The sequence below is a fragment of the Heteronotia binoei genome, chromosome 3 (genome assembly GCF_032191835.1).
Source record: "Heteronotia binoei isolate CCM8104 ecotype False Entrance Well chromosome 3, APGP_CSIRO_Hbin_v1, whole genome shotgun sequence".
NCBI lineage: Eukaryota > Metazoa > Chordata > Lepidosauria > Squamata > Gekkonidae > Heteronotia > Heteronotia binoei.
This window is the reverse complement of record NC_083225.1, coordinates 163242269-163257070: the sequence shown is the minus strand read 5'-3', so window position 1 is coordinate 163257070 and position 14802 is coordinate 163242269. Positions and strand designations below refer to the sequence as shown.

The window sequence follows — 14802 nt, the reverse complement described above, 5'->3', positions numbered from 1 at the left end:
CCTGTGACCAGGAAATACAGGCTCATATTTTGATATACAAATATGGTGTTTGGTTCAAGATTTTAGACCCTCAAACCACTAGCTAGCTGCCCTTAACATATGAAATTTGGCCTAGAATCATATGAAACTTAGCCATCCTTTTTAAAAAAAATCTTGGAAGTCACATGTTCTTAAACTTCTGTGACACTAGGAGGACTTAAACACATAGTTAATATTCATCCCATTCATTTAAGTGGGGGTTAATGTGCCTGGGAGTCTTTGAATTGTGCCTGTCAGCTGCAGTTCAAAATACATACTTGGAAGCATGCTTTATTGAGCTCTGTAGGGTTTTTTGGCCAAGTGTTTAACATCAGGCTGTTAATCATATTCTGTGATGTTTCAAAGGCATATTACCTGTTGGACCTTTCTTCTAAGTAAATTTAAAGTATCTGAAATAAAACATCTGTCTACTTATGCTAAGTGTCATCTAAGCTCGGATGATGGATCAGCTATTTTTTAAAAAAATATTAGGCGTATCAAATTAAACAGGTTAACTGAAGCATAACTTTAATTACATTTATGTTTTATTTTTAGTCAAATACTATAATTTGTGAAACAGGAGATTGTAGAGAGCAAGAGTTCAGAGATCATGATGGAAACTGTGTGCTGTGCAAACAGTGTGGACCTGGAATGGAACTGTCAAAGGCATGTATATGATTATTCTGTAAAATATTCTCGATTTTATATTTTTGCAACAATTGTAAATGAATACTTCTCAATATATATGTTATTGAGCTACTTTATTTAGTGCAAAGCACTAACAAATGTTAATCAGATTTCTGATTTTATTCACTGGGTGAATAAGGTTAGGAGAGAAGTCTGTTGTAGATTTCCTGTTTAGAAGTAAGATCTAAGACTGTTCCTTTCATTTTTCAGAAAAGTTAAAACGTGTGGTTTTTATATTCTTTTCTGTATTCAGTTCTGGAAAAAAATAGCAAAACTGAAGCTCTGCGGTTTCTGAGTGGTTTGAAAAGATTTGCTCAAAAATCCATAAGCTTTAAAGTTTCTGGAAGGATTTGTTTCTTAAACAACTATACAACCTTTCATCACCATACCACCACTTTTGTTTAAGATACACAGTTTTTCAGAGGATTTAGGAGCAGACAGTTACAACTGCTTTTAATAAATCTTCTGTATGGTTTCTGACACATGAAAGAATGATAGGCATTTACATGCTATAGTTTTCATGTATATTATGTTATTTGATGATTGGATGAATATATAGGTGTGGATGTATAATAAAAGTATGCATTTCTGTGCACAGTTAATCATATTGAAATAGCGTGTGCTAACTCAGGCTGTGATCCAAAGCTGTTTTAGGCATGTACAATAGGATTTTTATTTTTAGTCACCTCAGATTAAAAAGCAGTTTGCTGTAAGCAGGTTTGAGGGGGGATGGGCTTACTGTTCAATAAGTACAAGAATACTCATGGATCTGTAGTTCTGTGGATCCCAGCCTTTTTTAAAGTTTAGCAGATGTGCATATGTAGTTAGTTACAGTCTGACTATAAATAAACACAACTCTTTATCCCAAGGAATTCAGAAACTAGCTTAGAATTGTTAGAAAGAAAACTAAAACAAAACGTGTTTAAAAGATGAGGTTGCAAACTTGAAATTATAGCTATTTATATGTCACTCTGTTAACTTTGGTATAAACAGTATTCCTATATTGCTCCATGTTTCTTTGTTGTTCTGAGAAAGTAGGAAATATAAAATAAACAAGTGGAAACTTGCAAGGACTTGTGGGAGGCATCTCATTTCCCCTTCCCCCCACTATTTCCTCTTTCCCTTCCCTGAAAGCCCCCCTAGCCTCTTCCCTGCTTCCTCCTCTCCTTCTAAAGTTGCCATCTTGCAGATGGGGTCTGGAGATCTCCTGGAATCACAACAGATCTCCCAACTACGGAAAGCAGTCCCTCCCTAGGGTGGCCAGCTCCATGTTGAGAAATTTCTGGAGACTTTTGAGCTGAGCCTTGGTAGGTCAAGGTTTGGGGAGAGCAGTGATCTCAGCAAGATATAATGCCACAGAGTCCATCCTCCAAAGCAGCCATTTTCTCCAGCGGAACTGATCTCTGTTGTCTTATTTGGAGAGCAGTTGTTATTCTGGGTGATCTCCAGCCCCCACCTAGAGGTTGGCAACACTAGTTCCCCTTGAGGAAATAACTGCTTTAGAGTGTGGACTCTTATACCCTTTTGTGGTCTCTCCCCTCCTCAACCCCCCCAAATCTAGCCCCCAAATCTCTAGGAATTTCTCAATGTGGAGTTGGCAACCCTGTCTCCTTCCCACCCAACAGCCAGTCTCCCTTTAACTTTCTCTCTGTCTTAAGCTTTTCCACCCCCTCAGCAGCCTCTGCCCAGGAAAACTGGTTGCACTGTGGCACCTCACTTTCCCTCGTGTTCTCCTTCCCACATTTCCTCTTTCCTTGCTCACAGCAATCACCATACCGTCTCCCCTTTCTGTGCCTCATTCCCTTCTTCTCAGCCATTCACCAACCTACCTTTTGTCTGTCTCCTTTCATCAGTTATATTTATTTATTATTTATTTCATTTATACCCCACAATCAAGTACATGTCTGGCCCAAAAATCTTCCAGTGAGCTTCTACAGCAAGATGGGAATTTGAACCTGGGTCTCTCAGACCATACTCTATCCACTACACTACTCTGGCTTTCACAGGGCAGCTGCTGTTGAACAGCAGCAGGTAGCTAGATCAAGTCATGCAAGTTGGATGGGATCAAATTGCCCAGAGGTTGTTGCCAGGCCTAGGGCTGCCTGCCTCCAAGTGGGGCGTTGAATAACAACTCAACTCTGGAAGACAGATATCTGTCTCTCAGGATAAAACGGCTGCTTTAAAGGATGGACTCTATGGCATTATGTCTGGCTGAGGCCTCTCCCCTCTCCAAACCACCCCTTTCCTCAAACTCCATAAAATCTCCAGGAATTTTCCTCCCTGGAGCTTGCAACCCTAGCCAGGCTTGGCCCCAATGAGTCTTCCCTCAAAGGCCAAACCAGATCTGAAAAGGGCCCTGTTTCCTCACCCTGCCTTTTACTGACAGAACCAACCCTTGGGATGCTATTGTTGCCTAGGAACACAGCCACTGAGGAAATCTGTTTTTCTACAGCTGCAGCTCCTTTTATCATTTGGGAGTTTTTAAAAACCCCTCCATGTATTTTTTCTAGATTTCCAATTTTTCTGCAAACCTGGGATATTGTTCAGGGTTGTAGAAAGATCTGTCTTGCCCATTCACAGCTCCAGTCTCTGAATTTAAGTATCCAGAGATCTGGCCAACTGTGCTATTAGTATGTAGATTATTATTAAGTCTTTTACAGATGTGAGAATTTGCTGGCTTTTAGGTGAACTCTTTAATGAGTTATTAGAGTTTTTGCATACTTTCCTGCATGAATGGTATGGGATCACAAATTTTAGCTTGCCTAGGTAACCATCAGCATTTGTGGGTTGCCAGCACCTGTCCACTCTCAAAGGGAGAGAGGCAGGGTCTTGTATGTGAAATCACACTGAGTTTTGAAGACAGTCAGAATGGTCTGAAATGCTGCATAAGAACTCAGACAATACCCTCGTGCACTTATCAGCTCCATGTGTAGTGCACTATAAAAAAAAGCTTCAGACCTCCTCCTAAGCTTTGACCTGGGAAGAGGTGTGAGAAATGATCTCCACAGTCATTTTGTATTTCTGGGATTCTCCATGCACTTCCAGAACAACATGGATAAGAGTCCAGTGGAACAGTGTATCTGAAATAGCCTTCGCAATGTACATGTTTCTCCTTAGGGGGCATGGTGAGAAATGTATAGCGCACTGTGATTGAATGTGAATGTTGTTGATTCCCACAAAAAGTTTTCAGCAAAATACGAAAAAGTTTATAGCTAATAAATGAAATTTACTAGGTGACTCCACTATCACTATGGGCATAATGTATTAAACAGTAGTAGCAAAAGCAACTGAGTGCATTATGTACATAGCAGGTAAAAGATCAATGGAGATTGTGAGAGCCACTCCAGACGGCAATAAAATAAAATAAATCGAACCATCTGAAAAAAATCAAAACAGATAAAAATATCCAGTAGGCACCGAAAAGACATCCGATTGAATTCCAGCTAGCGGGATAAGAGGAAGACAGTCCATAGCTGAGGCACCACAATGGAAAAAGCCCTGTCCGTAGTAACGGACTCCCTCACCCCTGAGACCCATGGAGTAGGGTCTTCAGTGCAGATTTCGGCAATCAGGGAGCCTCACGTTGCAATACTTCCTTCACACATTACAATTTTCCTATCTGAAATGTATTTTTAGTTATTGGAGATATGTAGTGTGACTTTTTAATGTAATACATATATCAATCAACAGCAACTCTGTGTTGGAAAAGGCCACTCAGAGATTACCTCTTGGCAGGAAAATTGTACTCTGTAAAGCACTTCTGGTTAGCTGTGCAAGAAAACAGTTGCTGATATAAGGTGGGAAGAGGTGTTTGTATTTAAAACCAGCAAACCTATCAAAAGGTTTAAAATAATCAGATAATTGTAAAACCCACCTTCAGTACAACAGTTCTGTATGGTATTATTCTCTTGATTACAAACTGCACTGTTCGTTATTTCTTAGGAATGATTATGACTGCCAGTTAGGTGACCCTGCTCTTTTGTTTGCTATGGGGGGTGGGGAATCAAACAACTGAGGATATGGTTATGGTTATAAAAAAGGAAAAATGATGGTTATGGTTGGTTATGATGGTTATAAAAAAGGAAAAATGGTGTCTTTGTAAGTAGTCAAGAAACTACTCTGTATGACTACAGTTCAAACTGTAGCTAACTGTGTTCTTTATTTCAGCATCTAAAGCAGAACAGGTGCAAGTGCCAGGGGGCAATCACAGAGTGTCTACCACTCTACACAACCACTCTTTTTTAGGTGATGGGTTACATTCACCATCCTGTCTCTTTGAAATATACAGAGAGCCATGGCCATGTCCTCTCTTTAACTCCCAGAGACTCCCCAGACTTCTTTAATAACAAGCCCTCACTCACTCAGAGTTATTAGAGTAGGGGCTCAAACACCATTCTAATCATAAACTGCCATCATTTATTCATATCCTATAATATACGGATATAAGTTATTAAATTGTGTGTGTTTTCTCTTAGACCTGCAGCCCTTAGGGTTAAACAAAACAAGTTACTTTGTATTCATGGTATTAACATAACACTGAAGAAAACAAGGTATAGGTAACAAATGTTTCACTTCCACAACTTTTGAAGTAAGGACCATTCCTGCAACTGGAAAATATGAAACATTTCCACCACAGTCCAGTTTGATCGTTGTCACATTGAAGTCATTCACTCTGTCCTTAGGACTGACATTTGCAGTTCCCTCAGCAATTTTTAGGTTGAGGTTCAGTCAACACCAGAGCTCACCATTGAGAGCTGAAATTGACTTGTCTTTGCATCTGAATACACCTTCACTGTTGAGATGGGCTGTTCAATCTCCAAAGCTGTTGGAAAACGAAATCTTCAAAGTGCCGTCATCAGCACCATTGGTATCCCAAAAAAGAGGGCAGCTTGATCAGCAACTGGTGATCCAGTGGCCATCTCAGCAGAATCCATGGGTCCCATTCCCATTTATGATGCCATTTCAGTGGGGGCCCTGGGCACCCTCACAGGCCCATACCACTAGCAACTTCCAAAATCCACCACATCCAAAGGAGACCACAGGACTCAAAGCCAAGTTGGGGAAGTGACCTCCCATCATCGGTCAAATTCTGAAGATGGAATCTACCATATGTTGGAAGTGGGTTCCAAGAGCAGTTGGAAGTGGATTCCTTATGTTGGAAGTAGGTTCCAAGAGTGCCACCTCCTGATGACACAGTCGGTGAACCATCAGCTCCATCACTCACAGAGGACCTCAAGATGTATTCTGAGCAGCTAGTCCAAACAGCAAAAGTCCTAGGGTTAAAGTTCCATGCTTCAACACCTCAGCTATCTGACTCTATAATGAAGGTGTGATACAATCCTGCCTCAGGACCAGTGGTGGGATTCAGCCGGTTCGCACCGGTTCTATAGAACCGGTTGTTGGCCGGGCGCCGGCTGTTAATTTTTATTACTTCAGTCCGGCCGGGCCAAGAAGGCCTCACTCCTCATCCTCTCAGGGTGTTCTCTCACCCGGCCGGCCTCTTTGCTCGTTGGCTGTCGGCCTCCCCCAGGCTGGGCGGCAAACCGCAGCCTTCCTGGGTCCCTTCCCCGCCCCCCTCTGGATGGACCCGTGCGAGGTTCTGTGAGAGGAAAAAGAGGGGGGAAAGAAGGGAAAAACGAGGCAGGCGGGCGCGCTGCGTGGCTCGCCTCGGATAAGACAAAAGAGACCCGGGCAACCAATCCTCGCCAGGAGAGGGGAAGAGAAAGGGAGGGAGTGAAGAGAGAGAGGAGCAGGGAATGGGAATGCACCTGCGCGCGCACTTGGCCCAACGGCGCGCGTCCGCCTGCCCGCCTGAGAAACACAGAAGGGAGAGTTTGTGTGTGTGCGTGAGAGAGAGAGCGCTTCCCCTCCCACCAACGGCAAGCGCCGCCTGGTTTGAGAGGCAACCAAAGGGAAGGGAGGGGGGAAGCAGCCCTCGATCCCGCCTCTGCCTCACGCTACCTACACGCTCCCTGCCTCTGGAATCTGTGCATAGGCCATGGCCACTCAGTTTGGCATGAGGGGAGAGGGAGAAAGAAATTGGCGGGCTTCTCTGCCTCGGTTTTTGGTTCAGCGACAGCGAGGGCTGGTCGAGGGAGGTGTTAGCAACGTTAATATTTTTGTCTTTTTCCTTCCTGTGGTTTTTGTGTGTGTGCACAGACACACGCATTCCCATAGTATATCATTTCCATAATTCCGAGTTACCACTCTTGTTAAAAAAAGGATCTCTAGAGGACAAAAGTTTTTAAATTAAAAAAAAAAAATCTGCCCAGGCAGGCATACTCTCTAACTCTTTCTTATCTGTCTTTCATCTATCTATCTTCTCTACCTACCAGCTATCTCTATCCACAAAAATGCATTTATTTACTTCACCTTTTCAAGCTAATGATCTTCAAGGTGGCTTTCAAGGCTTCCTCCACCCCCCCCCCCCTTTTTTAGCAAAAGGAATGGGGATTTTTAAAATGTTATTTCTAGTCCATCTTTCTCACTAGGGCTCTAGGATAGCCGTTCAAGAATAATGAGCCAAAAAAAATTGCTTCTTTTCCTAGACCCAAGCCCTGTCCTGGGCTTGGGGACACACAGTAGGAAATGAAGCAGTGCAATCTCAGGCATATGTTCCAGATCAGCTGTGTTGGTCCAACAGGGGGGGGGGAAGCATGTTTAAAAGCCATATGATATAATTTTATTATGTGCAACCAGTATGGCACAAAACTGTGCACACTTATGCTCTCAAGAGCTCTTCGTCAGACTGGAATGTTGTTACCAAAACGGGAGATGGGAGGGAAAAAGTTAACTTCAGGCTGTGATCTTAATGTTATTAACCTGCTCCTATTGGAACAGTCATTTCACCTTAGGAAGTGCTGGGAAACAGATGGCATCAGGTGGCTTTGATCTTGTATAAAGAAGCCCCTAAGAATAACAGCAGCTTCCATTGTGAAGAGATAGAGAAACTTAATCAAATACCACTCTGAGGCTGAGATCACAGGACACTAAATAACACACTTTCAATGCACTTTGAAGCTGGGATATTACTGTGTGAACTGGAAACATCCAGTTGGAAAGTGGATTGAGAGTGAATTGAAAGTGCATTATTTAGTGTGTGTGATTGCAGCCTGACACGAAACAGAACAGTTAATAAGACTGGAGTGACTCTCCATAGAAGTGCAGTGTTCACAGCATCCCTTCTGGAACTGAAAATCCTGCTATCAAGCAGCAAAGGGCTGGGACCAGTGTTCCCTCTAAGCTGAGTTAGCTCACAAATTTTTAGCCTCCAGCTCACACATTTTTGTCTTAGCTCAGGAAGGATGGCCCCACAGCAAACTAATTTGTGCAGTAGCTCACAGTTTTAATGCCAGTAACTCAACGTAGAATTTTTGCTCACAACTTTATTTGATTTATATCAATTTGTACATGCACATAATGAGCTAGACAGATGAGCTCAGTGTCTTAATACCAGGCAGCTTCCTATACTCCAGTGCTCAACTTTCCTCAGTGAGAAATAGAAAAAAAATCACGCTGGGGTAGCTTGGTTGTCTTCATAGACTGTCAAGAAGCATAACTGTCTTGTTGTTAAAGTTAAACATTTTTAAAAAAATTAAAAGCACAACTATCATCCCCAGAAAGGTGCACCCTTGGATACTGCCCAGTGGTGGGATTCAAATAAATTAACAACAGCTTAGTTGTCTTTACCTCTTTTACTGTTCTTATTGCAGTATTTAATGCGTGAATTATTAAACTACCTTTCAGTATATCTTTTGGTATAGTTAAAATGGTCATTAGGACATAGAACCTGTTGTTAATTTATTTGAATCCCACCACTGCTCAGGACCCATGTCTCTCCCCATGCTACAGGGGATTCAACCCATAGCCATTTGGGCCAAGCCAGCATTGATCCCAGCCTCATCAGCTTGGTGTACTGGTTAAGAGTGGTGGACTGTAATTTGGAGAACCAGGCTGATTTCCCACTCTTCCACATGAAGCCAGCTGGGTGACCATGGATCAGTCACAGTTCTCTCAGAGCTCTCTCAGCCTCACCTACCTTACAGGTTGTCTGTTGTGGGGAGAGGAAGGGAAGGCAATTATAAATCACTCTGAGACACCTTCAGGTAGTGAAAAGCGGATTATAAAAACCAATTATTCTTCATACTTCTTCCCCCTCTGTGGCTTTGAAAGAGTACCAATCCTCTGATGAGGATGTGATTGAATTATTCACCCCTAAACAAAACTCTTCATCAAGCAAGCCAGCATCAGCTTGTGACATAAACACTTCTCAGGCATCACAATAGAGCTCTCATCTGGAATGGGATTTGTTCCCTTCAGTGGTTTATACCCCCATGAAACCAATGGGAACCTTCTTCTATCCCTCTGTGGCAACCACTCACCTTTCTCACCAGCTCACTCATAAGACAATGATCATCCAACAGCCGCAGAGCATCCCACAACACTGTACATTCCTATGGAGATCCTGAGACCCAGCCAGACCAAGAATTAGAGAATGACTCAGATTGCACTTCCATTCCTTTACCTGATGAAACTTATTTCTCCAACTGAAGACCTCAAATTATATTCTGAGCAATATATTAGAATAGTTAAGGCACTAGAGATCGAATATACACTTCCAGAACCAAGGGTTGTAGACCCAGTTATGAGTGTGCTATATTCAACTGACCCAGGCCCAGTAGCTCTACCAATGTTGAAAAACATCATAGAAATCACAAAAAAAAAAAAATGGGCTAAACCAGCCTATACTCGCCTTCACTAAAAAAGTGGAAAATTTACATAAGATTAGAGAGGAGGAATGTGAATTCCTATTTCAGTATCCCCCAGCTAACTCTCAAGTGATGGAGGTTCTTCCATCCAAACAAAGAGCAGGAATGCACTCAGCCCCCCTTGATAAGGAGGGTCATAAATTAGACATCTTAGGGTGCAAAGTCTATATATCAGCAGTCTTAACTCTCCGCATAGTCAATTTTAAGGCAATTATTGCTCATTATCAGATTTATTAGTGGGAATGAATGTCTCAGTACATAGGGACACTCCCAGATGGCAAGAAAAACCAGGCAAAGACTGTACAGGAAATAAAAATGCATCTACCTCCAACACAATACCTTGCAGTGGGACCGATTCATTATCACAATATAGAGATATTAGATCTTCACAAGTGGTTCATTTCATTTAAGACCAATGGTCATACCTGGTGACTGAATTTTTAGTATCATCATTCAAGCCAGCCACATGGAAATCTTATAAAGCTAAATAGCAATGCTTTACAACATGGGCAAAGGACAGGAGAATTAGGCTAGAGTCCTGCCCCCTAGCAGAAATTTATGAGTATCTTCTTTCCTTGATAGACTCAGGTCTATCCATCTCCTCCCATCAAGGTTCACCTAGCAGCTATATCAGCCTTCCACACTGGGGTGGACTCTGCCTGTGTTTTCAAATGCACTATCTATGAGATTCCTCAAAGGTTTAATTAACTTGTACCTGCTGGTTAAACCCCCAGTCCCTCAATGGAGTTTGTCTCTTGTACTGTCTCAATTAATAGAGAAACCATTTGAATCCATGGCCTCTTGTAATCTTTCTTTATCATCTTATAAGACTGCATTCTTAGTTGCAGTTACATCAGCATGCAGAGTGGGCGCCGTCAGAACACTCAGATTTGATCTGCCATTTACTAGATTTCACAAGGATAAAGTGGCTTTGAGACCCATTCTCAACTTCACACACAAAGTGGTTTCCCAATTTCATTTGTCTCAAGACATAATTTTACCAGTGTTTTTCCATGAACCACAATCCACAGAGGAACAAGGAATGCACACATTGGATGTTAGGGGAATATTATTATTTTATTTAGCTTATACCTCAAAATTCAGGAAAGATAACAACCTCTTTGGGGTGCGGTCACACTCACCATTAAATCCATCTGCAACGTGCCTGTATTATAATCCGCACAACCAATTTTCTGATCAGACAACAGCCAGGCTCCCGTTCTATCCCATGTGGGTCCCGTCGCTGGTCGATCAGATTGCTCTACCGGACCTCGTTTCAAGAGACGTCAATCTGCATTAGCGCAGGCGCAGTGATGCCTGCTATCTGCAGCACGTCGCTTTTAAATGGGTCAGATCACTAAAGTTTTGCTAGTCCGTTGGCACTACTTTTCCAGCACGAGCACTACGCGTGCAGAAAAGAACCCAGGAATTCAAATCAGTTCACATCTAGTTCACATGTACTTTCAAAAGTGATTTTTGTTTCCGGACATAAGGGCGGGTAAAAGATTTATCGAGCCAACATTTGCTCGCTCATTCACTAGCGCAGTGATATCACTTGCAGGGGCTTTGGGAGGGAAGCGGTGGTGCGCTTCCGACGAGTTGCCAACGATGGAGCGTTCAAACAGAGAAACTCCGCTCAGGAACCGTCAGAAGGATTTTGTTCCTGATTTAAAACAGTATCAAATTCGTCCGCACCCCAGTTGTTTCAACGCGGGACTCGAGCGAGCTAACCACCATTCACAGATGCTGACGTTTGGACAACCGCTTAAAATCCGACATGCTTCCGGACTCCACTCATGCTCGTAGCGGGATTTTATGAACGTCTGACCTCACCCTTTGTTTGCTTTAAAGACCCATACAAAGGGAAAACAATTTTGTCACAAAGCCTGTATAGATGGGTGACAACTGCAATTCAGATGTTAAACTAGAGCAGGTTTGGAATGCCCATTTCTTCTAAAAAGCGCATTCAACAAGGGCTCAAGCTTCTTCAGTATCCTTTCAATGCAGCTTTGACATTACAGAGTGATTTGCAGAGCTGAACTTGTTCCTCTCCATCTATGTTTATCAAACTCTATTGATGTAGATTCCAGGAGAGAAGCAGCTGTTGGAAAAGCTTGCTAATCTTCCATGTAGGACTGCACAGAAAACACAAAGATGAAAAATTGTTGCACTTACCTGTAACTGATGTTCATTGCGTGTCTTCCATGCAGGCACATATTCCTCCCTCCTTTCCCACTGTGGGCCACCTTCATAATCTCCACGGCAGCAGAAAGAGGACAGAAGGAAGGTTGCTCCCTCCATCCCTCATCACATGATCATTTAGCAGGAACAGAGCCAAGGGAAGGGGGAGCACCCAGCTGCAAATTTTAGAAGCTTGTAGAAAACTCCACAGTAGGCCTGCTCTGAAACAGTCCCCATTAACGATAGGCACAAACCAGGAAAATGGAGGGAGAAGTGGGTGAAGCTTTCCTCTTGACTTTACTCACACATGAACCACCAACACAAACCACATGAACCTCCATGAAAAACATGGAGGTTTGTGTCAAGTGTGATAGCATGACCCTTGGCTCATAAACTGAGCTATGTTAATCACGAAATTAGGTTCGTAGTGAGGTTTGTGCCCATCCCTGCATAGAAGGTTGATGAACATCCATTACAGATAAGTGCAACCATGTTTTTTTACACTAATATAACTAAAAAATCCGAATGAGAATTTAAATTAAGCAGAATCTGGTATATGTTCGGTTAATATGACGGTTTTAGATTTACTTAACAACCATAGGTTTTATTAGAAACTTCTAATATTTTATTTACCTTTTAGATTTGAATATTTTGACTGTAAATTTTGAACTTTGTGATTTTGTGACTAATGCTGTATATCTGTGTATGTTTGATAATTGATTCTTTCTGGTTGAGCTTAATGCCTATAGTCATAGAAGCTAATACAGGAAATTGGGGGGGAGGGATTCAGCAGTCATATTTCCTTTCGACCAACATAGCTGATTAACTCCAGCTGATCAGCAAAACACCTATAATATTCTGCCAATGTCTTCCAAAACACATTGAAAGGCAAATGAGGGTATCTTCAGCTGCTGCCTAACGGAAAAGGGTTGACTTTTTGTTGAGAGGGCAAGTGCAGAATAGAACCCAACACTTTTGGCTATAGCCATTGTAAGAAAGGCTGGAGTGATCTGTTTTGGCAGCAGAAGGCAGAACTATCTAACAAGGAAGCTAAATAATAACTTTGCCAAGTTCATTTAGATTGAAGGATGCCCAGAGAACAACTCATGGTCTTTAATCTTGAAAAAGTGATGACTGGATGTACTTATAAAATGAGATCACAGTTTCAAACAAATATAGTGCTACAGTATGCATTATACACATGATATCAGCTCGTTAGAATTGTGAACTACTACAAAAAGTTGTTTAGTATTTCTAGAAAACAGCCTAATGCTCTGGATTTAGAAGCAGGGCAGGTTGCAAAAAAAAAAAAAAGGGTTAACAGAAGGCATTAAGTCAAACTTATTCATATATTTAAGGAAATTAAGTGCATAAACACTGAGTGGAATAAGAAGTATTTCTCAGCAGTTGCTGTTAATTATTTACTTTTCCATTTTAAAATATAAACCTTTATATCAGTCTTTTATTTTCCTGTTTTGAAAGCTTCTTTTGTCCCAGTTATTAAACTCTTACTTACCTGACTTAATTAAAAACTGGATAGCTCAGTTCCACCATAAATTCATAATAATGTAGCAGTGGGAGTCTTGATAGTCCTTTATCATTCAAATGCTCACTTTCTCAAATAAAGTGGATGACTAAGTTTTGCTTTTAGAAGTAAGGGAGATTATTAGCTGCAGAAGACACATTTGAACCTGCTGAAAGGATTGCTATTGTCACTAGAAAGACTTATTCTCAGAAATAATTACTCTTGGTCTTCATTTCATCCCTGTAGTCTCCCCTTACTCACAGTTCCAAGTCTCTGAATCACTTGTTCTTGCTTGCTAATTCTTACAGGAATGTGGTTTTGGATATGGGGAGGATGCCCAATGCATGACATGCAGGCCGAACAGATTCAAGGAGGACTGGGGCTATCAGAAGTGCAAAACATGTTTGGACTGTGCTCTAGTAAATCGATTTCAGAAAGCTAATTGTTCTGCTACCAGCAATGCTGTTTGTGGAGATTGCTTACCAGGGTAAGTTTTCAAATAAATTGCAAATAATTTATCTGCAATATTAGTATAACAGTCTTTGGGTTTAGGTTCCCAAATATCTTGGTTTGAACTACAACTATATAAAAATCACTTTTTGTTTCTGGTTTGTTTGTTTATATATATACAAATCTTATGCACTGATTTTACGTTAATGTCAAAAACACTAGACATTATTATTTGCTCTGACCTGAAAGCCCAGGTTAGTATCATTCAGTTGGCTCACAACAAAGGGGTTTGGTGTGGCTCAAGCGGGAGAGCAATTGCTTTGCATGCAGGAAATCCCAGATTCAATCTGTGGCATCTCCAGCTAAAAGGATTGGGTAAAAGGTGATGTGAAAAAACCCTGGAGAGTTTCTGCCAGTCAGAGCAGATTGTGTTGATTTTGGTAGACTTGTAATCTGATCCTGTGAAAGGCAGCTGCATGCGTTCATATGCTATAGGCAGGATAGGGAGTGATGGGTTAGTGGAGGTGTTGCATTGTACATAGAATATGGCACAGAATCCAGTAAGTTAGAAAACACCTGGGGAATTAATTCCCCAACAGAAGAACTATGGGTGAAAATACTGGGCCCTAAAGGTTACTTAACGGTGGAGGTGTACCTGATCAAACCCTTAAGGCTGATCTTGAGATGGAGAAGGAAATCAAAGAGGTGATTAAAGCAGATAATGTTATTATACTGAGAGACTTCAGCTACCCTCATATTGACTGGGTAAACATGCTCAAGTCCTGCTGTAGAAATAAGATTTCTAGACAAAATAAATGACTGTATACTAAAGATGGACACGAACCAGAAAAATGATGATTCATGTTGGTTCATGGTTTGTTTGATTGCCTGAAACAGTTTGTGGTTTATTTGGTTTGGGAGGTGTAGAACAAGCCCCCTCATAAGTTAGAGATGCCAAACTCACTGGGAGTCTTCAGCAGGCTCTCCTCCACTATCCCTCCATGTTTGGTGAAGATTGGATTTGGAATGTCTGAGTTATAGTCCCCCAAAAGCAGGTGCCCCCAGGAAAGCTCAGCTCAGCTCTCACCACAACTAACTCTTCTCTCTTTGTGCAACAAAGAGAAAGCAGCCGAGTCAGTGTGTATGCTCCCACAGAGCAGAATGGGAGCTCTT

The 14802-nt window shown here is 41.7% G+C and overlaps 1 protein-coding gene across 1 annotated transcript in view; it reads left to right on the top strand.

The window, feature by feature from the left end:
* The window catches only part of TNFRSF19 (TNF receptor superfamily member 19), a 231980-nt gene that overhangs the window by 38273 nt on the left and 178905 nt on the right, over positions 1-14802 (top strand). The window contains exons 3-4 of the mRNA XM_060234797.1: positions 574-684; positions 13488-13666. Of these exons, the coding sequence (XP_060090780.1) occupies positions 574-684; positions 13488-13666 (290 nt within the window). The remainder of the gene's footprint in view (positions 1-573; positions 685-13487; positions 13667-14802) is intronic.